The sequence below is a fragment of the Elephas maximus genome, chromosome 16 (genome assembly GCF_024166365.1).
Source record: "Elephas maximus indicus isolate mEleMax1 chromosome 16, mEleMax1 primary haplotype, whole genome shotgun sequence".
Lineage (NCBI taxonomy): Eukaryota > Metazoa > Chordata > Mammalia > Proboscidea > Elephantidae > Elephas > Elephas maximus.
Window position 1 is genome coordinate 74,891,963 of NC_064834.1, and position 27,966 is coordinate 74,919,928.

General features: G+C 42.1%; 2 protein-coding genes across 2 annotated transcripts in view; one reads left to right on the plus strand and one right to left on the minus strand.

Moving 5' to 3' along the window:
* FAM53B (family with sequence similarity 53 member B) overlaps positions 1 to 27,966 on the minus strand; it is a 533,156-nt gene that overhangs the window by 161,617 nt on the left and 343,573 nt on the right. The gene's annotated exons all lie outside the window — the stretch shown is intronic.
* ABRAXAS2 (abraxas 2, BRISC complex subunit) lies at positions 707 to 27,946 on the plus strand. Its single transcript, XM_049854799.1, has 9 exons — positions 707 to 805; positions 5,084 to 5,174; positions 11,341 to 11,377; positions 13,992 to 14,058; positions 18,851 to 19,041; positions 19,942 to 20,061; positions 20,582 to 20,666; positions 23,362 to 23,476; positions 25,789 to 27,946. Exons 1-9 carry the CDS (start codon positions 707 to 709, stop codon positions 26,256 to 26,258), a joined length of 1,275 nt encoding a protein of 424 aa, XP_049710756.1. The 3' UTR covers positions 26,259 to 27,946.

A 27,966-nucleotide genomic window follows, 5' to 3' on the forward strand; every position in this document is an offset into this window, starting at 1 on the left:
AGGCCGACTTGAGTTTGAATCATAACTTAGTCCCACAGGAGGTATGACTTTTTGGGCAAGTTCCTTAAGGAGCTTTGTGGAAAATCAGCAACCCAGCTTTGGAGGTGAAAAGATTAAGCAAATTGAAGAATAATTAGTACTGTTAGTTCCTTCCCTGGATTTCTTTTCCCGTTATAGTTTATTTTCACTTTCTCATTATGTTCTTTGGCACCCAGAATCCAATCGCTTTTTACACCTCCACTGCCAACCATTACACTCTAACCACTTCCAAAACCACCATCGTCCTCAGTCTGGGTTATTATAATAACTATAATAACCTCCCCCTCCTCCTCGCCACTTCCCCCACACTAGATTCTCAACATTGCAGCCGGAGTAGTCATCTTAAAATCTGAATCATATCCTGCTGCTCCTATGTTCAAATCCATAAACGCTACAGTTGCCTGACTCGTCTCCTTCCTACCAGAGTTGAGGTTTCATTTGCAAAAAGAAAAAACTATACAGGGAGTCATCCCAGGCCATACAGAAGGACTGTGCGCTGGGCGCGAGACTCCTGCGAAGCCCACGGTGCCGGGCGGTTTCCCATCACGTAATCTGCATTTCTCAAGCCCTGAGCCCTGGCGCTCGGCCTGGACACCCCCTCCGCGGACTCCATTTCCCAGGATGCAAAGGGGCGGGGCCTGCCGGAAGGCCGTGCCCTCCGCGGGGCATGATGGGGGAGTTGGAGATTTCCATCATGGCGGCTTCCATTTCGGGCTACACCTTTAGCGCTATGTGTTTCCACAGCGCCAACAGCAACGCGGACCACGTAGGTGCCGGGGCCCCCGCTGGGACCGCTGGGACCTCCAGCCTCTGCTCCTGGGTGGCTCCCGCAGCCAAGCTGGCACCGCTCGCTGCTTGCCCCCCCCGGCTCCAGGCCACTCGAGGGTGCTGGTGCTCGGGCTGCCCCCGGCCCCAGGGAGCTCCTGCCGCCCGGGGCTCCCTGGCCCCCGGATGGGCCCAGTTGCTCGACGCACTCCGCCGCCCGGCGGCCCGGGGGCAGCTGTCTCCTGTACAGCAAAGCTGGCCCGCCAGGGCGGCCCATGGTGTCAGGAGTCGCTTGCGGGAAAACCGAGCCCCTGCGCCTCCCAGAGAGTCAGGATTCTTGACTTGTGAGGAGCGCCCGAGGTCGGGAAGAAGCCGAGAGGCCAGGCTTTAGTGTAAGAGGCCCGCCCGCAGGTCTCACAGGTGGGGTGTGACGAGGGAAATCATGGTTGTCACCGTTTACTTGCTAGACACGCTCGTGTTTTCTTTGCCCGGTGTCGCGGGGGGTGGGGGGGGGCGGGGAGTGGAGAATGTAAACAGGAGCGCTAAGGGGCAGGGTCTACCTGGCTTTCCGTGGCAGTTGCATGTTTAGTTTCTTGGCGAATGTTCTGAGACCACAGAACTAGTCACAGTGAAATAGGGAAGTGACAGGCCAGCGTATGAGTGATCGGAAATGCATAGGCTTTGGAGCACAGGGGGAGCACAGCTTGTCTGCTTCAATGTTTCTAGCTTAACGAACTGTCTTTTACTGTTTCTGGCCTCTGGATGGAAATTCTTGGTGAAAATAGAGAAGTTTTGTCTTAAATCGGGTATTTAATTTGCTCACCAAATTGGGGGATTATTTTAAATGATGAAAACAATGAATGATTCCAGTTCATTAAATAAGGTGTGTGTGTGTGTGTGTGTGTGTGTGTGTGTGATTACAAAGCAAAATAATACATTGCTGTAGAAGGATCTGGATTTGGATTGATGTCAGCAGTCTTAACTTCCATTAATAAAAACCGATCTCACAGAGAGGTGATTCCATTAGTAAATGGAATGGAATTAAATTCTTGTGCCTTTCATCTCTTCAATGTTGATGGTAGAGATTAATGATAGGAATATACACAACATGGGTTTTTGCAGAAGTATTTCTCTCTGGACACTACGGTCTTTGATATTGCAGCCAGCTATTTAGTAATGTAATGCATTCACCTATACAGGTGATTTGCGACACTCCTAGTATCCATGGAAGTGTTAAATATGGTTTCAGTGGTGCCTCTTATGCTCCCTAGTTCTTGAAATGCCTAGTGATATCACAGTTTGTGTATAAGGCAAGATTGTTGTAAGAAGAGGCAACTATCTGTTGAAAAATGGATAGTTTTTGTACAAACTGCAGTGAGATGGCTATGTTACTTAGATTGTTATTAATTCAAGAAATATTTCTTTAATATCTGCTCTGTGCCAGGCATGATGCTAGGTTTTGTGGAAATTCTCATCAATGCCAATAATTTGCAACTGTGTTTTAGATAACCATGCATTTTTATATTATCTTGCCACAATTATAAATGTGGAATATTGTAAAACAATTTTACTATTATGCATTTTAAAGTCGAAGAGCTGGGAATTTAATTTTAAAACACATATTTGTTTTGTCCAGGCAAGGACTAGTTTAAATCCATTCATTCTATAGAGCTGGGCTTAGCAAGCTTTACCCGTAAAGGGCCAAGTAGTAAATACTTTAGGCTTTGTGGGCCATATGTTCTCTGTCCCAGATACTCAACTCTGCTGTCATAGGGAGAAAGCAACTATAGACAGTAAATGAATGAAGAAGACTATATTCCAATAAAACTTTATTTATGGATGCTCAAGTTTAAATTTCATATAATTTTGATATTTCATGAGATATTATTTAAGTTTTTTTTTTTTTTCCCCAACCATTAAAAATATAAAAATCATTCTCAGCTTGTGGGGTATATACTAACAGCTGGGCTGGATTTGGCCCACACGCTATAGTTTGCCTACCTCTGCTATAAAGTGACAGTCGCGCAGAAAATCCAGACCAATAGATAATTAAACATTCATTTTATACTAGGCCTTAAAATGTGTTGATGTCACTGTTAGCTTATATCACTTTCTCCAACTGAGGACCGCAGTAGGGTTGCCAGATGAAATACAGGATATCCAATTAAATTTGAATTTCAAATGAACAATCGATACTTTTTTAGTATAAGTATACCCCAAATATTACATAAAAAATATTGGCTGTTTATCTGAAATTCAGGTTTACCTGAGTGTCCTGTATTTTTATTTGCTAAATCTGGCAACCCTAGACTGCGCAACAGTAGGAATGTATAGGTATGTTCTTATGGTCTGAAGTTCAATTGTTTTTTCACTTTGATTTTTTTTTTAATCTGTTACAAAGACAAAACTTCTCTTTTGTACTGAGAATTATAATTGAAAGACTTTCATTAAATAAAAGTTTCTTTAGTCACTGTTTCTCAAGCTAGTAGTCAGTGGGTACTCTTTTGGGTGAAAGAATATTTTTTTCTTTGAAAGGGCATCTGTATATTATTCAAGTTTGAAAAATGCCTTGTATGTGATGATTTGGGATTTTAGGACACACTACTCCCCAAATCCAGTACAAAAGCTATAGTATCGAGCATCTGTTCCTCCCCACTTACCCACACAGATTTACTGTTGTCAGTTGGGAGTACTTTTAAATTAGGAAGCTCGTTCAATTGATTTGAAGGATCAGCCTGGAAGAGAAGTGTATGTAGTACAAGGGCGTTATTTCAACAAATTTATTCAGCTAGTGTTTTTTGAGTACCTAGCATGTGTCGAAAGAGCCCTGGTGGCACAGTGGGTAAGTGCTCAGCTACTAACCACAAGGTCAGTGGTTTGAACCTGCCAGCTACTTCGCCGGAGAAAGATGTGGCAGTCTGCTCCTGTAAAGATTACAGCTTTGAGTTGTATCGAGTTGAACTGCCTGGATAGCCATGAGTTTCGGTTTTGGTTACCATGTGTTAGGCACTGTTCAAGGTGCTGGAGACATAGCATTGAACAGGTACAAAGTCCTTGCTCTTGTGGAGCGTACATCTTAGGGAAGAATAGGGATTTATTTATTTATTTATTTATGTTATTAGCTGCCGTCGAGTCAGTTCCAACTCATAACGGCCCTACGTACAACAGAACAAAACACTGCCCAGTCCTGTGCCATCCTTACAATCGTTGTTATGCTTGAGCCCATTGTTGCAGCCACTGTGTCAATCCATCTCCTTGAGGGTCTTCCTCTTTTCCCCGACCCTGTACTTTACCAAGGAAGATGTCCTCCTCCAGGGACTGATCTCTCCTGACAACATGTCCAAAGTATGTAAGACAAATGCTTCTAAAGAGCATATGTAACCTATTTATTTGTATAAATATGTAATATGGCCACTAGGGATGAGACTAAGAAGAAAAAGAAAGCCGAACATTTGCTATTTCCCTTGTGTTTGTCAGGAAAGACCTCTGATGAGATGCTGTTTGAGCAAAGACCTGAGGGAGGGGAAGGTGTAAGCCATGTGACTATCTGGGGAGAGAGCATTCCAGGACAGCTTATCAGCTCAGCTTCTCTACAGGAGTAGAGAATTAGGGTATCTCTCTGCTCCATCTGTGGTTGGACTGAGCTGAACAGCAAGTACTTAAACAGTTGGTTATAGGCTGAGTAATCCAGAATTGATTATGGTGTATGTGTTCTCCAAAGGTGTAAATACATTAACTTCTGTGTTTATTAAAGAAACACCTCTGTGTGATAGAAAATTTAATTCATGTGCTGAAATCCTAATTTCTTACGCCAGCCTGAGGTACAGGGCAGTTAGCTGTGCTCTGTGTTAATTTCTTTATCCTTTTTATCATTAGTAGTGTTTTTAAAACAATGAAGTAAGTTGCACACTTTTTCAGGGAAGCAGCCCTGGCGCGTTTCTGCTCCCTGACCCTTCCTGACATGGGTCATTGGACTTGGTGGAAATGAGATGACCGATTCACTCTACTTGTTTTTATTTCAGAAAATTGGGAAGACTTGAGTGGATGAAAATGCTATTTCATCTTACCGTGGACTCCTTTCCTTAGACAATCCGGTTAATAGATACACCTCAGGTTATTTTAGTCTCGTTGTTGGTTTACAGAAAAGTAGTTCATGTGGCAAGCTTATTTGGGTTATTGTTAAAATTTTTATAAAATTATAGTGTCTTCAATTTCTCTTAACTTCAGTAAAAATCATCTTTATTTTTAGTCTGCAACTGCTTCCTTTTATTACTTTTAGGAAGGATTTTTGCTGGGAGAGGTAAGACAAGAGGAAACCTTTAGCATCAGTGATTCACAAATCAGCAACACAGAGTTTCTGCAAGTAATTGGTAAGTGAATTCATCACCGATATTAAAAGTGTTACTTTTGCACATACAGTGCTTGTTTTGTTCCTTGGCTCATCCCTCATTTTAATCTAAAGGATTAAAAAGGTACATAGGGAAAAAAACTAAAATTACAGTGCAAGTTATTTGCCCTGGTAAATAATATAACACGATTTAAAAGTCAGTGAAAAATTATCTCTCCCGGTCATTTCCAAACCTTGTCCTGTGCTGTACAGCTGTAAGTTTAGATGTTCCGTCTAAAGCTCTCTTACCCATTGGATGGTGTGAGTATTCCTGAGTCTCTGTGACCACTTGATAGGCTCTTCAAAACCACAGTGAGCCTCAGGTCTGCAAATGAGGCTAGCCACATTGCCAGCATCTCCTCCTGCTCCTGTACATGCGTGGGTGTGCTGTGCTGCTCCTTCCTGAAGGGACCTGGTGAGGATGTTCACACTTGTTTACATGTCATCTTTGCTGAACCCCCACTTCCTTCTGAGTGATAGGCCAAACAAACAAATTGGGGGAGATTACTGGGAAGATGAAGGAGTGCTTGTAGGTGTAGCCCCTGTCTTTGCATCTGTCTCCATTGCTAAATAGGGCTTATCAGCCTTTCAGCTGCACCTCAGACATATCACCGAACAGCATATACTGACAACCAGAGAACAAAGCAAGGAACATCTCATTCATGTATTCAGCAGCCGTTTATTGAAGAGCTGTGTAAGACAGGTGCTAGGCAGCAAGAGGGATAGGCAGATCCTCCTTGAGGAAACAGTAGCACCCCTGCCTTCCAGGAGTGTGGGGAGGATAAGATATAGGTATTCAGGAATACCAGACAGTGTGAGATGATGCTGTAAAGAAAAGCTGCCAGTAGATGAGATCAGTAAAGACTTGCTGAAGGAGGTGCACTTGGGGGCGGTAGGTAGTAGCTCAGGGAGGCCAGGAGGATGCAGAAAACACACAGGGAGGCTGGCCTGCTTCTGTGTGATTAGAATCCAGAATATGTGAGGTGACCAGACCAGATCTGTTGCTGTCGAGTTGATTCCAACTCATCGGGACCCTGTAGGACAGCAGAACTGGCCCGTACTGTTCCCAAGGCTGTAATCTTTATGGAAGCCAACTGCCATATCTTTCTGCTGTGGAGCAGCTGGTAAGTTCTAACTGCCAGCCTTTCAGTTAGCAGCGGAGAACTTTAACCACTGAGCCACCAGAATGTCTTCGTGTAGAGGTGAGTAGTTTGAAATATGGCTGCAAGCCTAGGTTATTGGGGCCAAACCATCCATCTCAAGTAGTCTTCTAGTACATGGATTGGGGGTGATGGCGAGGACTGGAGTAGGGTAAGAATTGAGGGGAAACGAGAGAATCAGAATTATAAAACTCACTCACCACAGTAGTGACTCGACTTCTGGACCATATACAGCTTTTTGTTGTTGTTGTTTAACTCTTTAAAATTCTAAAATGAATACAGAATTTTGTTTCATAGAACATCTGTGCAGTTATTTATTATCTGTACCTGGGTTTTCAGACTTAAATTGGTAGATCAGGACTCAAGTGGTAAAGTAACTCAAATTGTGCATAGCACAGTGTGTTAATTATTTTGATTTCTAAACCTTCTGGTTCTTGCGGTAAATATTGGTTTCCATGGTATTGTAGATACAGGGAAGTACCAGTTAATAGAGATTCCCAGTTAATACACTGCCATGACAACCATCTTTTGCTTTATTTATTAGCTGCATTTAATGCATTCGTGGATACAATTGCGGATCTCATGGATAAAGTGTTTCCTAGTATTATTATCTTAAATGGATTGTTACCACTGCAGTATTTTTCTTTTAAAAATAAATACATATTGGAAAATGTAAAATGAAGACTCTGGAAAACCATGGGTTGAGAGGGTGAACGTTAGGTGAAGTGGCATGGGTAATATGCTGTATTCCAAGCCAATGGTGTGAGGGCATTTTCTGGCATATCTTGACCCCCAGAATAAGATGTTTTAAATAAAATTAATTGACCAAGTTTATTATTTGTTGAAAATGTCTGAATCCAATCACAGCTACCTTTACCTCACTCTGTAGAACCAGGAGGACATTGCATAGACTCTCCCATGGTGAACATAAAATCTCTGCCTCCTGTGTTGAATGCGTATGCATTTAGAAACCTGTACTACCCCAGGTTAGGCAGAGCCTGTCTGCCCTCCATTCCAGGAGTGATAGGGAGGAGACAGCCACAGAAATGTCCTCAGTAAGAGAGAGCATGCAGTTGCAGTAATAACTGTTGGAAACAGTGGAGGGGGAAGGAAAAGAGGAAGAACTGGTCAACCCCGCTGCCAGGAGGAGAAGCAGGGACAGGAAGATAAGCAAGAACTGCAGTCCCTTACAGTAGGGGTTTTTAAAGAAGCATGAGCAGACAAGCCATGCATATGGGAAGAGGAGTCTGACGTGAGCATGAGATGGCGAGGTGTGGGGGACTCTGGAGGTCCCAGGTGAGGCACACAAAGCCACCCTTCTCTGCCTGCTCCCAGCGTTATTTCTCAGTCAGTTCACCAGCTTCGTAACAATCGGAGCTTTCTCGTGTTTGGGACCCTCACCCTGTTTTCTCCATGGAGTGCTTCAGGGTTGCCAACAATGTTGTTAAGAGAAGCTCTAGCTTGCTCTAGAAACGACCACATGATATCTAGAGCAGATCTTTTGTGTGCTGCTAATCCAGGTTGTCAGTCGTGAAACTGTGAGGGCTGACTGACGGCGGGAGTGTGGATTCAGAGTGCGGAATTGACACCAGGGATTTTCTTAAATAAAACATTCCTTCTTTTAAAGCTGAAGTTGTTGAGCTGTTCTCTTCCCTGAATTCTAGGTGATGTTTTTGCTACAAATGAGCCACGTCCTAACTCCCACCAGAATCTCTGAAGTGTACTGTAAAGCCTGCTTGGTAATTAATCTCACTTTTGGTGATGAAAGAAGGAAACGTTTCTAGAGGAACTTGTCTGATTTGCCTTCCTATGTTAACAGCCAAAGCAAGGCAAATGAACTTTCCTCTCCTATGGAGGTGTTGCATTTACATGTGTTTTGACAACATCCACACAAGTACAAAAGCTAATGAGCATAGCCCTGTGTACTTTGGGGCTGTGGGTTCGTTCTAATTGAGTTACAATTGCAGCTTGGAACTCTGAGGCTGAGGTTTTTTAAACACCAGGTGATGAGTTACACTCGAGGAGTATGGGGTTATTAGAAGTGAGGGTCAATTAGTCCCGTGGTCTTATAAAACAGAGCCTTCTGATGGGCTCAAAGCAATTGTTCACTCTGGTTAATCACAGCAATCCTTCAGAAGCTGTTAGGACCTGCCTTATAAATGACTGTTTACCTTGGTACTGGCCATCTTTGAGAGGGTTAATGTACCTCCAGAGTTACCCCTGCTTCCCCTTCAAAACACCTGGCCCAACTTGTCATGAGTTTTTGGTCACTAATGTTCTGAAATAAATCGTCTTTGGGTGAAATAGCATTTGCTTAGGCAGAAGGATCTGAAGTGGCAGTGGCTGGCCCCTTTAGGCTCTGGAAAAATCCATTCCTTTACATCTGGTGGCGTAGTGGTTAAGAACTACGGCTGCTAACCAAAAGGTTGGCAGTTCGAATCCATCAGCCCCTCCTGGGAAACCCTATGGGGCAGTTCTACTCTGACCTGACAGCAACAGATTTGGTTTGTTTGGGGTTTCTCCCCAAGCTGTCCTCATAGCTTTTATCCAGCTTGATTAAATGGTTCTAGTCAGTGGTTGGTTCTTTCTCTCTATGCTTTGTTTAAATAGGTAAGACTGAATAAGGGCACACAATAGCAGCATGTTCCTGAATGAAAGCCTTCAGATGTGTGCCTATTATATGGACACGTGGAAATGGAACTTCCTTTCTCCAGTTTACTTTGTTCTGAGACTGTGCCCTGGGGTTTAAGTATTAAGAAGATGCTGTGGCACTGTCTTCACTCACATGCACGCAACCCCTATTTCAAAGAAGAAAGTTTTTATTGTCTGAGATTTGGTTTAAAATCCTGAGAAATAAAGGAGAATGAAGAACACCAAAGACACAAGGTAATTATGAGCCCAAGAGACAGAAAGGACCACATAAACCAGAGACTACATCAGCCTGAGACCAGAAGAACTAGATGGTGCCTGGCTACAACCGATGACTGCCCTGACAGGGAACATAACAGAGAACTGAGGGAGCAGGAGAGCAGTGGGATGCAGACCCCAAATTCTTGTAAAAAGACCAGACTTAATGGTCCGACTGAGACTGGAAGGACTCTAGAGGTCATGGTCCCCAGACCTTCTGTTGGCCCAAGACAGGACCCATTCCCAAAGCCAACTCTTCAGACAGGGATTGGACTGGACTATGGGATAAAAAATGATACTGGTGAAGAGTAAGCTTCTTGGATCAAGTAGACACGAGACTGTGTGGGCAGCTCCTGTCTGGAGAAGAGAGGGCAGAGGGAGCAGAACTGGCCAAATGGGCACAAAAATAGAGAGTGGAGGGAAGGAGTGTGCTGTCTCATTAGAGGGAGGACAACTAGGAGTATATAGCAAGGTGCATATAAGTTTTTGTATGAGAGACTGACTTGGTTTGTAAACTTTCACTTAAAGCACAATAAAAATTAAAAAAAAAAAAAATCCTGGGAAATAAGAGCCATCGCATGAATAGACAAAAGCACACCCATGTTCATTGCAGCACTATTCACGATAGCAAAAAATGGAAACCACCTACATGCCCATGAACAGATGAATGGATAAACAAATTATGGTACATACACACAATGGTATACTATGCAATGGTAAAGAACAACAATGAATCCGCAAAATGTCTAACAACATGGATGAATCTGGAGGGCATCATGCTGAGTAAAATAAGTCAGTCACGAAAGGACAAATATTGTGTGAGACCACTATTGTACTCAAGAAAAGGTTTACAAGCGCACACAAAAAAATTCTTTGATGCTTACGAGGGTGGGGAGGGAGTGGAGGGCAAATCACTAACCAGTCAGTAGACAAGTGTTAACTTCAGTAAAGGGATGGACAACACACAATAGAGGGGAAGTCAGCATAACTGGACCAAACAAAACCATAGAAGTTTCCTAGACCCACCCAAACACTTTGAGGGACTTAGTGGCTGGGGGCTGGGGTCCATAGTCTCAGGGGACGTCTGGGTCAGTTGGCATAACGTAGTTCATAAAGAAAGTGTTCTACATGCCACTTTGGTGAGTAGCATCTGGGGTCTTAAAAGCTTGTGAGTGACCATCTAAGATACATGAATTGGTCCCATCCTGTTCAGAGCAAAGGAGAACCAAGAAAACCAAAGACACAAGGAAAATACTAGCCCAGAGGACTAGAAGACCACATGAATCAGAGAGTCCACCAGCCTGAGGCCAGAAGAACTAGATGGTGCCTGACTGCCACCAGCGAGCTCTCTGACAGGGTTCACAACAGACAGTTCCAGACAAAATGGGAGAAAAATGTAAAACAGAATTCAAATTCACGAAAAAAGACCAGACTTACTGGTCTGACAGAGACTAAAGGAACTTCTGAGACTATGGCCCCCAGATACTCTACTAACCCAAAACTGAAACCATCCCCAAAGCCCACTTTCAGACAAAGATTAGACAGGCCTTTAAAACAAAAAACACAAACGAGGAATGTGCTTCTTAGTTCAATCAAATATATGAGACCAAATGGTCACTTTCTGCCCAAAAGCAGGACAAAAAGGCAGGAAAGGACAGGAAGTGGACAAGTGGACACAGGGAACCCAAGGTGGAAAGGGGGAGTGTACTGTCACATTGTGGGGATTGCAACCAATGTCACGAAACAACGTGTATAAATTTTTGAATAAGAAATTAACTTGAACCATAAACTTTCACTTAAACCACAATAAAAAAAAAAACAAAAAAACCCTGAGCTATTTTTGTAGTTCAGTGCTTGGCTGCTAACTAGAAGGTCAGCGGTTCAAACCCACCAGTGACTCCGCAGGAGAAAGATGTGGCATTCTGCTACCATAAAGATTTACAGCGTTGGAAACCCTATAAGGCGGTTCTACTCTCTCCTACAAGGTCACTATGAATCAAAATCAACTCAGTGCAGCGGGTTTTGTTTTGGTTTTATGTCTTGCATGATTAACTGAGATGTGTTTCCTCTTTCTAATTACAGAAATCCATAACCATCAGCCTTGTTCGAAACTTTTTAGGTAAGCCACGTCCTTCTCTGTAGCACTTAAACCTGGTTAAAAGATTGGTTAGAAACTGATGAACTGAGGCCTGTAGCTGATTACGGCTCATGAAGCCGTGCATATGGCCGAGGCATCCAGGTTACTTATTTATCGCTGCCAACGGTGGGCATGGTGCTCTGCTAGGTTAGGAGAATGGGGGTGGAGAACAGTAAACTCAGCTTCAGCGATTTAAGGTGGAAGTGTTCTATAGCTGAGTGGGAGTTTCTAAGCTCTAAGAATTATGAGTTCATGATTTAAACATGGTTAAATCTTTGTGCCCTATTTTCAGCCATACAGGTGGAAGTTGATCAAGGATCGCATACAGAGAAAATAATTTATTGGATGTTTTTAAGAGGAATAAAAAGTATTCAGAGTTTAAGTTTTCCTTAAACTTTTGAGGAAAAAGAACATAAAACTTTCTTTTTGTGTTTAAATTAATATACACCGGTTCCATATTATGACCAACTTAAGGACAGACTAGTGGCACAGTGGTTAAGAGCTACGGCTGCTAACCATAAGTTTGGCAGTTGAATTCTACCAGGTGCTCCTTGGAAACCATATGGGGCAGTTCTACTCTGTCCTTTAGGATCGCTATGAGTCAGAATCGACTGGATGGCAGTGGATTTGGTTTTAATGGGTAAAGGACAGACAGAAAGCAATGGGAGGAAAAAGATTCAGAAGGGAGAAAGCAAACTACAGAGACGCATCTGAAGGGGGAGGGGAGGAGGAAGGGGGAGGGAGAAAAAGGCCAGTGTCTCCCACGCATCAAACTTCTGCTCCCTGAACCACCACCCAGGCCTCTGCCTTCTGTCTCAGCCCAACCCTTCCACCTAGTGGCTGGTGGGATGACTCCAACTCTATTTCTTAAAATTCCCCGAGGCCTTGGTTCCGCCACCTTCCCAGAAGCCAGGCCAGCACTCTCCTTCCAGTGCTGCCTACACTGGGACACCTAAGTGTGCTTGACCAGCGCCTCCTTCCTTTGCACTTACACCTGCCACCTGGCCGCTCCTGCTGTGTGTTCCCTGCAGCCTTCATTCACCCTGACCACTTTCCACTTGGAGCTGGCCTGTACACCCAGGCACTTTGCACCCAAGAGCCCCTGGGCTTATATCATGTTCACCCCTCCCCGCCCACCTACCTATTGATGATTTCAGAGGGTTTTCATCATGCTGCCCGTGAACTTCAATCCCCATGTACCCAACACCCATACCCATTGATTTCAGAGGGTTGTCCTCAAGCAAGATGGCTGCCTGTGAACCTCACCGCCTCCCCCCACACACACACCTACCCATTGATGGTTACAGAGAGTTGTCATCACACAAGGTGGCTACCTGTGAACCATATCCACCCACCCCTACCCATTAATGATTTGGGAAGCTTGTCATTATGCGATGTGGCTGCCTGTGAAGGGAACTGAGAGCTCATCTCCTTTAGGTTCACGTGTAACTGAAGGAGGGGCAGGGAAGCAAGAGAATCTTAGAGCAAATGAAGCAGGTCCTGGTCTGCACATTGCCTCTGCTTGGTCTACGGAAGTGTCCAGTTTGGCCGTGGCTGTCCAAAGATTCCCTGGGCATGCCCTGCCTCGCCCTTCTGAGGAATCCCTCAAACCATGGTCAGCAAAGCATTTTACTGAGTTTAAATCATGGACTCATAATTCTTAGAAAGAAACCTTAGAAATCACCTTTTTACTCCAAAGTCCTTCTTTTGCAAGAAAGGATGTGGAGGCCAGATAGGTTAAGTGACTTGCCCAGGATCATACAGTTAGAGGCAGAACTGGGGCTGGAGCTGTGATCTCCCGACTCCGGAGTTGGTGCTTTTTCTACTGCACCTTGAACTCCCTCCTGCCTTGTAAGGCTTGGGCTTAGGTGGTGGGAGTGGTGTTCCTAAAACCACGACCACGAATAGAGAAGGCCCCATTTCCTTACGCCTGACTTGCTAACCACAGGACCCTGGTCAGATTGGTCTGTTTTAGAGGTTAGCACAGTAGGCCTGAAGCTAGCCAGACCTGGGTTCCAACCCCAGTTCTCCTATCTACTAGCTCTGTGATTTGGGGCAAGTCACTTAACCTCCATGTCTTGATCTACAAAAATGGGCATAAAAGCGGTGGAATTGTCAGGCTTAACTAGCACTTCCTTCCCAACGTTGAGGCTACGATGAAATGAAGTAACGTGAGAAAGCATGCAGCCAAGTGTCTTCTCTATATTAAGCATTTGATAAATGTTCATTTCCCTTCTTTTCTCAGAAAGTAAGCAGCTACATTATTTTTTATTTCATAAGTGATACTTAGAAACAAAAGATGTCATGGTCATTTAAAACAATACATTTTGATACTAGCACCTTCTACATGTGGAAGTAATATCCTTTGAATGTAGCAATCTCTTGAAGTATTCTCTGATATACAAAAGATACTTCCTTTTAAGAAAGCGCCTAGGTTGATTTTCTTTGTATACCTATTGAAGACGAGCAATTCTATCCTCACTACCAGCTTCCAGAGTTAGGTGCCTCATTGACACATGTAGCTAAGCATGCCCGTGTCACAATACTCTGTGATTTTAACTTCATCTAAAATATTTTTCCCTTGAACAAAAAACAGTTTTTATGACTACGCAAGCAAAGTCAATGAAGAAAGTTTGGACAGGATCCTTAAAGATCGGAGAAAGGTAAGCTCTTTCTGTTGCCGAGTCGGGTTTGGAAAACCCTCTTTATCTTATTATCCAAATAAAGAGCAGAAAGGAATGTAAACTGGAGCAATGAGATTTGGTGTGAATGTGTGAGAATTCTGTTAACTTTAATAGATTTTAAAGGTAAATTTCAGATGTGAAACAATGTTTACAATATATCACTAGAAAAAAATCTAGATTATTTGTAGCTATGATTCCAGTTATGTAAAAATCAGAAGAAACAAAGTATAATCCAGAAAGTTAGCAATAGTTGATTCTGGGTGATTCTATTTTTCTACTTTGTAATCTTTGAAATAATTTTGCAAATATTTTTAATACACGTGTGTTAATTTTATAATCAAGAAAAAGATGTCAAATGGTACAACCACTTTGGAAATATATTTGGTGTTATCTTAAACAGTTAGAAATAGAACTACCATACGACCCAGAAATCCCACTCCTCAGAATATACCCTAGAGAAATAAGAGCCTTCACAAAAACAGATATATGCACACCCATGTTTATTGCAGCTCTGTTTACAATAGCAAAAAGCTGGAAGCAACCAAGGTGTCCATCAACGGATGAATGGCTAAATAAATTGTGGTATATTCACACAATGGAATACTACGCATCGATAAAGAACAGTGACGAATCTGTGAAACATTTCATAACATGGAGGAACCTGGAAGGCATTATGCTGAGCGAAATTAGTCAGAGGCAAAAGGACAAATATTGTATAAGACCACTATTATAAGATCTTGAGAAATAGTATAAACTGAGAAGAACACATACTTTTGTGGTTACGAGGGGGGGAGGGAGGGAGGGAGGGAGGGAGAGGGTTTTTTACTGATGAATTAGTAGATAAGAACTGCTTTAGGTGAAGGGAAGGACAACACTCAATACATGGAAGGTCAGCTCAACTGGACTGGACTGGACCAAAAGCAAAGAAGTTTCCGAGATAAACTGAATACTTCAAAGGTCAGTGGAGCAAGGGCGGGGGTCTGGGGAACATGGTTTGCGGGGACTTCTAAGTCAATTGGCAAAATAATTCTATTATGAAAACATTCTGCATCCCACTTTGAAATGTGGCATCTGGGGTCTTAAATGCTAACAAGTGGCCATCTAAGATGCATCAATTGGTCTCAACCCACCTGGATCAAAGGAGAATGAAGAACACCAAGGTCACACAATAACTAAGAGCCCAAGAGACAGAAAGGGCCACATGAAATAGAGACTTACATCATCCTGAGACCAGAAGAACTAGATGGTGCCCGGCTACAACCGATGACTGCCCTGGCAGGGAGCACAATAGAGAACCCCTGAGGGAGCAGGAGATCAGTGGGATGCAGACCCCAAATTCTCACAAAAAGACCATACTTAATGGTCTGACTGAGACTAGAGGAATCCCGGCGGTCATGGTCCCCAAACCTTCTGTTGGCCCAGGACAGGAACCATTCCCGAAGACAACTCAACAGACATGAAAGGGACTGGACAGTGGGTAGGAGAGAGATGCTGATGAAGAGTGAGCTAATGATATCAGGTGGACACTTGAGACTGTGTTGGCATCTCCTGTCTGGAGGGGGGATGGGAGGATAGAGAGAGTTGGAAGCTGGCAAAATTGTCACGAAAGGAGAGACTGGAAGGGCTGACTCATTAGGGGGAGAGCAAGTGGCAGAACAGAGTAAGGTGTATATAAACTTACATGTGACAGTCTGACTTGATTTGTAAACGTTCACTTGAAGCTCAATAAAAGTTAATTAAAAAAAAAAGATGTCAAAAATGTAAATTACAATCAAACATTTTTTGGGTATGTTACTCTTTCAAGCTCAGTTAAAGTTGCACACAAGATGTATTTCCAAAAGTTGATGTGTTTATTATTTTTGTCAGCATAACCATGGCATCTTCTGATTCTATATGATAAAGCAACCTGAATAAAACTGAATGAACCAGAGTGTTAGGCTACGGTATTGTCTTACAGTCTGAATTGGTAACTTAGTCTGCTGTGCCATGTATGGGCTTTACTTTTTTACCTTGGGATATTAATTTCAGAAAAAGAGATCAGCTGTTAAACTTTGGCTTGAGATAAAAAAGTACCAATGAAAGTTTTCAACTTGTCAAACAGAAAAATGCGTATGTTGAAAAGCATTTTAAAAATATTGTAAAAAACAGCTGTTCACAGGTTGCCTGTGGATGAAGAGGATGATCGTGACAGTGTGAGACGTGGCCCCCGAGCTGTCGGAGAAGGCTGTTAGGGCGAGAGAGTCAGATTAAATCACCAGCCTTTGTAATGTACAGTGTGTTCTCAGTACCACTGTTGGGTATCCATATATAAAGGAATGCTTTAGTAAATTATGACCTGGGGAAAAAAAAAACCCATTGCCATCTAGTTGATTCTGACTCAGCAGCCCTATAGGACAGAGTAGAACTGCCCCATAGGGTTTCCAAGGAGTGGCTGGCGGATTTGAACTGCCAACCTTTTGGTTAACAGCTGAGCTCTTAACCACTGCACCACCAGGGCTCCAAATTATGACCAAATCAAAAACGAAACCCGTTGCTGTCGAGTTGATTCCGACTTGTATCGACCCTATAGGACAGAGTAGAACTGCCCCATACAGTTTCCAAGGAGCACCTGGTGGATTTGAACTGTTGACTGTTTGTTAGCAGCCGAGCTCTTAACTGCAAACTAACGGTACCTCTGTATTATGGGATACGAAGCAGCCATTAAAAGGAATGAGGAAGATTTTCATCTGATGACATAGAAAAGTCTAAGTTATGTTAAATGAAAAAAGCAACATTATATATGAGTCCATTCTATTTAAAAACAGAAGTCTGAGTGGTTGTTTGAATGTACAGAAAAAATTCTGGAAGGTAGCCAAACTTAAAAGCAGTTACCTTGGAAAAGGAATGGGAAAGGGGTGGGGGGTGGCTGCTGATGAGGGGGACTTTAATTGATGTGTTTCAGTATTTTTTCTTAATGGCTCTGTGTTTTCTAATTGAAAACAAATTGGGGAAAAGAGGACTCTATTAGATAGTTGTTTAAACAAGGTAGGGGCTATATATCCAAATTAATTTTGGATTTTAAAATTGGCTTTGCCATTTCGAGACACAGGAAGCCAATCATAAGTTGTCATCTGGAATGACTTTGCTTTTCCTAGAGCCAAGATTCTCAAAAAAGTTAAAAGTTAATCTGCAGTTTTGGTGTTGTAGGACTTTATGCTAAACAAACATTAATGTTTTCCTTTGCAATTAAGAGTATAATTTACTTGGAAATCATGTTGCTTTTTCCAGTATTCGTTAAGGGTAGTAACTGTGGTTTACATCTCATTGTATTTCTTGTGGTACCTTATACAGAATTTGAACTTTATTCCCACCCCCCAAAAAAAATCCAAATTTCCAGCACAAAAGCAGAAAAGATATATAGTATTTGCACGACTAAAAAGTCTTCTAATTGATTCTCATTTGGATTTTTCCCACAGGGAAGGCACGAAATTTTATCTTCACCTCCAAAACGTTATTGTACCACCTACAAGAGTGTTAGGTTAAAGTAGAGGCCGAGGTTCTTGATATGAGCCTCCTGCAGTAGGTGCAGCGTGGCCACAGGCTGAACACCTATTCTGCTCTGGCAGAGTCCGTATTGTGTTTACAGAGTTTCCACAGGCCTCAGGGTTTAGGCGAAGGCCAAGTAAGGCAAATGAGAAGGCGGATATCTGCCTTCTGAAAGTGTCTGCCCTGAAATAGATAAAGGTAAACAGAACGCTGCCCCAGTGTCATCACAAGGCTGGAAAGAACACCGGCCAAAGATGATAGACGTGGCCTGCGTTGTGATAATTGCTTTGGCTCTAGAAAATGTCAGTGGATGTCTAGCCGAGGGAGAAGAGAGGGAAGTCACCGTGTCACTTTAGCCTCTGAAAATCATCTGTAAAATTTCAGCAGATAGGAGGCTTTAGGGAAAGATATCCATAATTTTTCATCATGGCTCAAATGTAGCTATTAAAAATGTGCTTTCCAACATAAAGACCTAGTTTCTCAGTAGGCTTGCAACTAACTTGTTAGCTCTAAAATGTAGAATCGTAGCTGTCACCAATGGGAATTAATTTGGCATCTCATCTTTCAGTGATCCTCAGGATGGTGGGGAAATCTTTTTGGCAAATATCAAGTTACTAAGTTGCTTATTATCAGCTGATACTGTAAAATACATTTATAAGGCTCCCTGCTTCTCAAAAAATACCAGTGAAATATAACAATTGGAATCAGTTTATGTGCAGTCAACTACAAGTACTGAGGGTGTAGCCTTTGTAAGTTCTGATGTACGTATACACCCGTGAAGCCTTCACCATCGTCACATAATGAATATACCCATCACCCGGAAAAGTTTTCTCGTGCCCTTTTCTGGTCACTCCTTCCTCCCTCTCCTACCCCTGTCAACCATGGATCTGCTTTATGTCACCGTAGACTAGTTTTAATTTTCTAGAATTTTATATAAATGGGATCCTGTAGCATATACTTCAGGGTGGGAGGGTCTGGCTTCTTTGAGCGTCATTGTTTTGGATTCATCCGTGGTGTCGGTGTATCAGCAGTTTGGTGCATCTTATTACTGAGTGGAATTCCATGGTGTGAACATTTGCTTATCCATTTACCTGTTGATGGACCATTGGGTTTTCAGTTTTTTACTTTTGCAAATAAAGCTGCTATGAACATTTGTGTACAGGTATTTGTATGGATACGTTCAAAGCTTAACTTGTCAGATTTCATGTAACTTTTAGTCTGTTTTCTTTTTCTGCTTCTGTTGCAGAAAGTCATTGGGTGGTACAGATTTCGGCGAAATACGCAGCAGCAGATGTCCTACAGAGAGCAGGTCATCCACAAACAGCTGACCCGCATCCTCGGCGTACCCGACCTCGTCTTCCTCCTCTTCAGCTTCATCTCCACTGCCAACAGTTCCACTCACGCTTTAGAATATGTTCTCTTCAGACCAAATCGAAGGTAAAGGAAGCTTTCCCAGCAGCCGTCATAAACGGGAAGATGTGGGTACAAGTAATGCAGAGTCACGACTTTGGAATGCATTACACTGCAGTTCATCTCACTTTTAAAGGAAACTTCTTATCATTCCCTTATACTAGTTCTCTTTGTAGTTACAGAGGGTATTCTCCTCGTCAGTTAGTTGTCAGTGTCATTGGTGTAAATTAAAACTTTTTTGAGCCAAGAAGCATTAGTAAAACACGTTTACATGCATAAAACTCACATAGGAGTAAACAATTAGGACTCATTGTTTACTTCTCCATAATCCGTTATGTAGGAATACAGCTTTATTGCTGTGGCAGTCTGATAACAATTTTAAAATACAGATTTCAAAGACAAAATTGTAATATTGATCCACCTACTGGTTAATGAGGGTTTTGCATTGTTAACTTGTTAAAGACAAAAAAAAAAAAAAGATTATGTGATCTTGGCGTCTGTCTCTAAAAAAAACAAACAAACAGAAATGTTTCCCTCTGAAAATCCATTTGAGTAGAGTAAATAAATCAACACCAGTGAAAATAATTTAAAAAAAAAATTACTAATTGTTAAATAGCCACTTGTAAGATTTCATTAACTAAGCAGCAGGTATTTCTGGAGCACTTACAGCATGTTCAACACTATTAGACACTACGAAGATACAAAAGATGTGTAAGACATGACCTTGGCCCTCAGAGAGCTCGTTTCTGCTTTAAAGACAGGAAAAGAATTGCTAATTCATACACGCTTGGGCTGCCTGTAGAGGCAGGCGCTGCATGAGACCTTCTGTCACTTCATCCGCGTCAGATACTCAGGCTGCTATGCTGAGGCCCACTGGTAGAGTAGGGCAGTGCTGTTAACACAATATCTTTCTAAATTTTCCCGTAGGTATAATCAAAGGATATCACTTGCTATTCCCAATCTAGGCAACACTAGCCAGCAGGAGTACAAAGTGTCTTCAGTGCCAAATACTTCTCAGAGTTATGCCAAAGTTATTAAAGAACATGGGTAAGTTGAAAGGTAAAATACGAGTTTCTTCCTTTCTTTTGTTAAAACAGTGTTTAAAAGATTTATGGAGAGATGTGAAGCCGTGTTTGATATAACTGAAATTGTAGAATTCAGTGCAGTAATTCTGTAGCCCACTACCACCATATAGCAAAAGTTTATTCTTATTGAAAAGCTAGTTTACATTACCAATAGTTATGTTTTACCATTTGCCACAATTCTTTTTTTCCAATTGCTACAAAAGTCTGGATAGAATATGGGTATTTCTGAGGTTCTAAGAACTAAGTGTGTTCATTGAATATTGTACCAGATTTTTTTTTTTTATTGTCTTAGTAACGTGAGTTCTTTTTTATTTCTTTTCTGTAATCCCAGTAGTGTGAGTGTTCTTGCTTAGTCATTGTCACCTTGCGGTCGTAGTATTTAAGTAATAGATTAAGGTAGAAATGATGGAAAAAAGGACTCTCAGGTTCACAGCTTTATAATAACTTTGCGATGTCTTTTTTTTTTTTGGCCTGTCTTCTAGTACTGACTTTTTTGACAAGGATGGAGTAATGAAAGACATCAGGGCGATTTATCAGGTTTATAATGCACTTCAAGAGAAAGTGCAGGTAATGGATTGATTTTCTGATTTTCATCTTATTCATATTGCTCTCATGCTTTTAATTCTACTTTAATTTTTAATAATTCTCTTAGCTGACAAACGAATTGTGATTATTTCCCTCTGTGCCAGCCTGTAAAAGCCTGTCTCACTCATTATGCAGCTAAAGCGGAGACTCTGAAGTATGGGATTAATATTAGCGACCCTACAAGATAGAGTAGAACTGCCCCGTAGGGTTTCCAAGGCTGTAAATCTTTATGAAAACAGACTGCCATATCTTTCTCCCTCGGGGGTTTGGATTGCCAACCTTTTGGTTGGTAGCCAAGTGCTTCAACCACTGTGCCACCAGGGCTCCTTCCATGGTATTAACATTACTATTCTAAATACTCATAGCTCCATTAATAACTTTTTTCCCCCTAGGAAAATGTACTCCACGAGTGCAAAGAAAGGTTGCTAAGAATACAGCTCTCTCCACCAGTTGTATTCAAAGTCTAGACTAGCTCAGAGTAGACCACCCACAACTCAGTACAGTCCCTGCTCCCTGCAGTCCCTCTAGTTCCCTCTGCCCCTAGCTGCCTCCACCATGGAGGAGGGTCCCGTGGAGCCTGTTCATTCCTAGTCGTTCATGCAGCAAATACCTCTGGAATCACCCCCTGCCAGCCAGACATTTGTTCTCATTGTCCCCCGTGTGATTCTTAGGAATAATTTACTCTAAAACCCTAAGAGCGGAAGACCATTGAGCTTCTCTTTGAGGACAAGAAGGGAAAGTGGTATGGCTGAGAGGGTTTGAGGATGAGGGCTCCGAGGGACGAGAGTAGTGAAGGCAGCTACTGACAGAGGAAAGCAGGCTGAGTTCAGCCAGGGAAAAGGAGAAAGCGTACAGTGGGTAATTTCCAGTGTCGGAGTTCCAAATTAGGGTCGCAGTATATCTCTCAATGTAAGAACTTCATACAGGCTCACTGGTGACCGGCCTGCTTTTCGGTGGTTTCTGGTATTTCTGCTATGGCAAGAAAGTGCAGAAAAAAGCAGCTTTTTGTCCTGATTCAGATGGTTGGCACTGTCTGAAGGACTTCAAGTGGCTCTGATACAGTTGGGTCCTGATGGAATATGCCACCCTGAAAATACCAGGAGCCCCAGAGTGCCTTTACACGAACTAGTTAAATTAGACACACGCATCTCAAAGAGTTACTTATTTTCTTTTTCAGCTTTCCTTAATTATAAGTAGAAACCCTGGCGGCATAGTGGTTAAGCGCTATAGCTGCTAACCAAAAGGTCGGCAGTTCGAATCCGTGAGGCGCTCCTTGGAAACCTTGTGGGACAGTTCTACCATTCTATAGGGTCGCTATGAGTCGGAATCGACTCAACAGCAACGGGTTTGTTTTTTGTTTTTGTTTTTAATTATAAGTATTTTCTGTGAAATACATCTGTTTATGTCATCTGCTTTTTAAAAAAATCATTGAAATGAAATTCATAGAACATAAAATTAACCATTTGAAAGTGGACGATTCAGTGGTATTTAACCCATCCATAATATTGTTCAACCACCACGTCTATCTAGTTCCAAAATATTTTCACCACCCCAAAAGGAAACCCTGTTCCCATTAAGCAGCGGCTCTCCGCCCCCCCTACCCCAGTCCTTGGCAACCACCAGTCTGCATTCTCTCTCTGTGGATTTACTATTCTGGATAAAATAGTTTATATAAATGGAGTCAGACAATACTTGTGGTGTCTTGTGTCTGGCACCTTTCACCTCGCATAATATTTTCAAGGTTCATGCACATTGTAGCACATATCACTACTTTGTTCTTTTTATGGTCAAATAATATTCCATTGTATGTCTGTACCACGACTGTTGATGGGCACTTGGCCTCTTTCCCCCTTTTGGCTATTGTAAGTAATGCTGCTGTGAACACGAGTGTGCGTGTATTCAAATACCTGTGATTCCTTTGGGTATATACCTAGGTGTGGAATTGCTGTGTCATGTGGTAGTTCCGTGTTGCACTTTTTGAAGAACTGTCAAAATGTTTTCCACAGTGACTGAACCATTTTACATCCTCACCAGCGAAGTACAAGGGCTCTAGTTTCTCCACATCCTCACCAACACTTGCTTCTTCCTTTTTTTTGAGTGTAGCCGTCCTAGTGGGTGTGACATGGTACCTCATTGTGGTTTTGATTTGCATTTTCCTAATGACTAATGATGTTGGATATTTTCATGTCCGTGTTCATTAGCCATTTGTAGATCTTTGGAGAAATGTCTGTTCACATCCTTTACCCATTTTTTAATTGGATTGTTTGTCTTTTTGTTGTCGAGTTATGTTATCTGGTTTTTGATGGTTGGTTATAAATAAAAGTTGAAAGCATCTCCTTCCTGTCTTATCTTTTGTTCTTCCTTTGTGTACTAGACTGATGTCAAAAATTCCCTTTTCATTTCAATAAACATGATTAATCAAGGGAAAGGATTAAATCTTTCCCATTTTACCCTTATTTCTCAAGAATTTATCAGCAAAATAGCATAATCATCTTACAAAAATTAAGGAAGCAAGTCAGTGAATAATAACAGTATTGATCTCTTATACCTTACATGTCTGCTTTTTAACTCAATAAACCATCAGGGCTTTTCCTAGGTTTGTAGTCAGTGCTGTCTTGATGGAATGACTTGTGCTTAGATTTGAAGCTAACTTTTCTTCTTGTCATTTTTTCCTCAGGCAGTGTGCGCAGATGTAGAAAAGAGCGAGAGGGTTGTTGAATCTTGTCAGGCAGAAGTGAACAAATTAAAAAGACAAATCACTCAGAGGAAGAATGAAAAGGAACAAGAAAGAAGTGAGTTTCTTATTAATCTTACCATTCAGTATCAAGAGAAATGCCTTGTTTCAAAAATCGAATTTACATGAATCCTTCTTCATTCATCAGTCCCCAAGTGAAGTGGGTGAGAGGGCATTCTCTTTGTCTTCAAGCTTTTCCCAAGAAGTGCTGTTTTTCCTACCATCCCTCACAAGTCTTTTAAACTGGAAGGAAAAGAAAACCAAAGCAAAAAAAGCTGAAGCAAAGTTAGAATAAATCCCAGGAAATAATTGGTATAGATTTGTGCCTGTCTTGACCAGTCTGATCCATTTACGGTGGATGGCGATGTTCATGACTGAGTTAACCGTGGCATGCCTAGAATATAGGGACTGTGTCCTAGGTTCACTAACCCACTGCCGTCGAGTAGAGCCACATAAAAAAGCTCCCTAAAATTCTTTGAACTTTCTGTTGGTTCATTGCCAGGGTCGCAATAAAGGCTTTAGATGTCTGTGTTTTGGTAACTGAATGACTAGGTACCATTAAGCTAAGGAAACAGCTGTTCAAATGAGAATTAGGCCCAAGACTAATAATTCTAGCACGGTAGCGGACATGTTCACTGTAGCACCACCACATTTAATATTTCTAAGTAGAATTTATAGAACGTATGGCAAATAATATCAAGCATAAAAGGGATAAGGGTGTGGCTAAACCTCTGACTTATGAAGGATACATATATTGTCGTTAGTTGCCACCGAGTGGATTCTCGACATATGGTGACCCCATGTGTGCAGAGTAGAACTGCTTCGTGGAGTTCTTAATGGCTGTGACCTTTCAGAAGCACATCGCCAGGCCTGTGTTTCCAGGCAACTCTGGGTGGATTTGACCCACCAACTTTTTGGCTAGTAGTCGAGCACGTAACTGTTTGTACTACCCAGGGAACTGTAAGAATACATGTAAACCCATTAAAATTGTAATTTATATTTGCAGAGTCATTTTTACTCCTCCAGTTTTCTGGAAATAATCAGAAATGCAAACAGGGATTTATGCACAAAAAGGTTAACCTTAACTTTATAGTTCTAAAAAGTTCGAAACAATCTACTAAAGTAGTAGACTAAACTCTAGTAGTATAGTTGAATAAGTTATGGTACACAGGGTCGCCATGAGCCGGGGGCCGACTTCACAGCAGCTAACAACAACATGTGATGGAATATTGTGCAGACATTGGAATGAATTTTTAATGGCGTGGAATAATGCCCAGTATATAATCATAAGGGGAAAACACCACTAGGATGTGAAACTGCATAAACAGTATGATCTGCTATGCTTAGAACACACACACATATACACAGAGAGCTGGGTAGCAAGACTGGAGTTCAGAAAGAAATCACAGCTAGGAAGTGGGAGGCCTGCCATGGAAACCGTAGGTCTGTTAACTCCAGATCCTAGGCTGTTTCCTCCAGCTGTGGCTCACTTTGCTCAAGTCTGCGGAGACAGCGTGGGACTGGAAATATCCTTACCACCCTCTGCAGTCCCTGAATTTGAGTTTTTTCCTTGACAGGCCTCCCATCAAAAAAAACGTGTATCTTTACAGCTGTCTGTCACAATACACTTACCTCTTTCTTCTTCAAGGTTGAAAAGCCCTATGTTAGGTGGTAAATTTCCCAGGTACGAGGTGACACTTTTACTGTATTTTAAACGAATGCTTTGAAACAGCCCCACATTCTTTCAGCCTGTGTAGCCTTTTAAAAACAATTTAGAGTAACAGTGTTTCAGATTATAAAAACAACACACACTGGTACAAAATTTACAAAAGAATCAAGAAAATAAAAATCGTCCTGCATCCTTTCGCCCGTATAGCACTGTTAGGATGCTGGTGGAAACAGCACGGGATGAAGTTATTAAAATCGCTTAACCTTTCTGAACTCTGGGTTCTTTATATAATGGAAATCGTCATAGTGCAGTAAATCCTGTGACAGCCGGAACCTGTGTAAGGCAGAAGCGTGTCAGAGGAGGAAAACGCAAATATTTTCCCCTAATTGAGAGCGGGTGAGACTGCACCCCGTCCAAGGCAGAAAACTTTTAAGACCTGGAAAAAGCCAGGCAGTCCCATTGAGCTCTGGCTGTCACAGGTTTCGCTGTAATTACGATGACAGTAATACTTTAGAAGGTTGTTAGGAGGTTTAAATGAATTCCCGTCTGTGAAAATATTTTGTAAGGTATAAAGTACTATGCAGATGTAAAATAGGTAATGATAGCAGTTCCAGACAGTCCAGATTGCCTGTCTAATGCCTTGAGATAGAAGGCTGTGAAAGTACAGAAAGTGTTACAGTTTTCTTCCTGTCTTCGCCCAGGAACGCAGCAGGCGACGCTAAGCAGACCAGTGCCACCGGAAAGCCTGGAACCAGGGCTCGGCCCTCGGCTGCCCTATTCTGGGTTTGCGGCCGAAGGCAGAAGTACACTTGGAGGTGCTGAGGCCTCTGATCCCCCTCCCCCTTACTCTGATCTTCACCCCAGCAATCAAGAAAGTACTTTGAGCCTTTCTCGCCTGGAGGGTAGTGTCTTTATGCCCCGACCTCAAGCCGTGGGCTCTTCCAATTACGCCTCCACCAGCTCTGGACTGAAGTACCCTGCAGGTGGGGCAGACCTTCCTCCTTCCCAAAGAGCAGCTGGAGACAGTGTGGACGAGTCCGACGACAGTGATTATGAGAATTTGATCGACCCCACAGAGCCCTCTAACAGCGACTACTCACATTCAAGGGATTCGAGACCCATGACACATCCTGATGGGGACTCCAGGAACACTCAGACCTCCCAGATTTAACGAAACAAAAGAGCTCTCCACTTAGCACTGGTTTTCTTACTGCTTCCTGAGAGAGTTGTTTGAGGACTTAGTCTGCGGGAACCGCTTTCTCAGATCCCTGGCTCCCAAGAGGAGAGAGTCCTTGTGCCCAGAACTTGCTGGAGCCTTGCGTCTGCTGGGCCTCACGTCCGATGCTGTGTGCAGGTGTCACGGCAGAATCATTAAGATAATCATGTTGTACTAATTCTGGTGCGATTCATGGATGTGCTGGTAAATTTAGGCGAATTGAAACTTATCACCGTAGTCTTTGTTCTTTACAGTAAATTGGAAATTAGACACTAAGCACAATTAGTCCATAAATGTTCTGTATATCAAAACCTTACCTCTTGCACTATCATGCCTTGAAATTTACTTTTTCAACGGAAATGAGTTTAGCAGCAGCCTTCAGAGAACCTTCTTTCTATAACGAGCCAAAATCATCTCTGTCAGAAAAGAAATTTTGATAATTCCAAGAAGCCTGATTGGAACAAATCGGATCCACCTTCTCTCATCTGCATGACTTTGTGAGATTGAAAGAGAGGGCTTTGTTTCAACTTTTTTCTACTAGCCTGATATGTATTGTCACTTAAAAATGGTTGCCTTTTTAAAAAATGTAGAAATACTAATTACCAGTAAGTAATCATCCAAATAAGTATGTCCTATGATGAATTAATTATTTTTCTTTTGGTGAATTACAGTGACTACTGTGTTGCACTAGCCACATTTATGGTCTCTGTTCTGGAGTCTGAAATGAAGGACACCCAGCAGTGAGTAACAGAAAGGAACTAGGTGCCACACCGGGATTTATAATGCACCGATTCCAGACACAGTGGATTTAGCCGAGTTGATATGTAAGGGGTAGAACTCATTTAGACCTTATGACAAATCCTAGTGTTAGTTTTATTTGTGGAGGAAAGACACTTCATAAACTTTGTGGGAATCTTGGTGAATAAAGATTCATTTTAAATCTGAATAACCATACTTTTTTTTTTCCTAAGTTGCCATTTGAGGGATAATTGTGGAATGTGTAGACTGTTGGGATACACTTAGGTCTTTATCGAATTACTGCTTGTTTTCTGCTTTTGCCCTGAATGTGTGAAACCATGGGCATTGTGGGCTCCTCTCTTGGCAAGACCCCCCATTGATGATGTGGCTACCCTACGGAGTTAATGCTGGGGCGTATAACTGCCTTGCCTTTAAACTAGTTAAAACCTGTAAGAATAAGAAAGCTATTAGAGGGGCTTAAAATCCAGGTTCCAAAAAAGTGGTTTCATTTCCTAGGAGAGAAGTTTACTCACCTATCTCCAGTTCCTGTCATAAATTAGGCAATATAATTTGGACTGGCAAATGCAATGCTAAAACTGCCATTCTTCAGAAGTCCACTTTATGGGATCTGTATTGTAACTACTCTCCTGTTTTTGTTGGCCTTACACCACTGCCGTTTGATCTGAAATGTTGCAGACCACTTTATCTGCAAACACGTTCCAGTTGTTATCAGCTACCTACTAGCGGCTTCCGCACCAGTGTGAATTTAATTATTTTTTTTTAAGTGCCATTGCCATCTCCTCCATTTGCATTTTGACAGTCAGGAAAATATTTTTATGCCATACCGAAATCTACAATGTATATCCGACAAAGCAGTTAAATGTGACAATAAAACCTTATTTAATCATGATACTATTGTCTTAAT

What these genes read in the sequence shown, in the direction of transcription:
- ABRAXAS2 (XM_049854799.1), top strand. Translation starts at nt 707, where the DNA reads ATGATGGGGGAGTTGGAGATTTCCATCATGGCGGCTTCCATTTCGGGC. An exon ending in TCCTTAAAGATCGGAGAAAG is followed by an intron (nt 14,059 to 18,850) that starts GTAAGCTCTTTC and finishes CTTCTGTTGCAG; the next exon opens with AAAGTCATTGGGTGGTACAG. An exon ending in CACTTCAAGAGAAAGTGCAG is followed by an intron (nt 20,667 to 23,361) that starts GTAATGGATTGA and finishes TTTTTTCCTCAG; the next exon opens with GCAGTGTGCGCAGATGTAGA.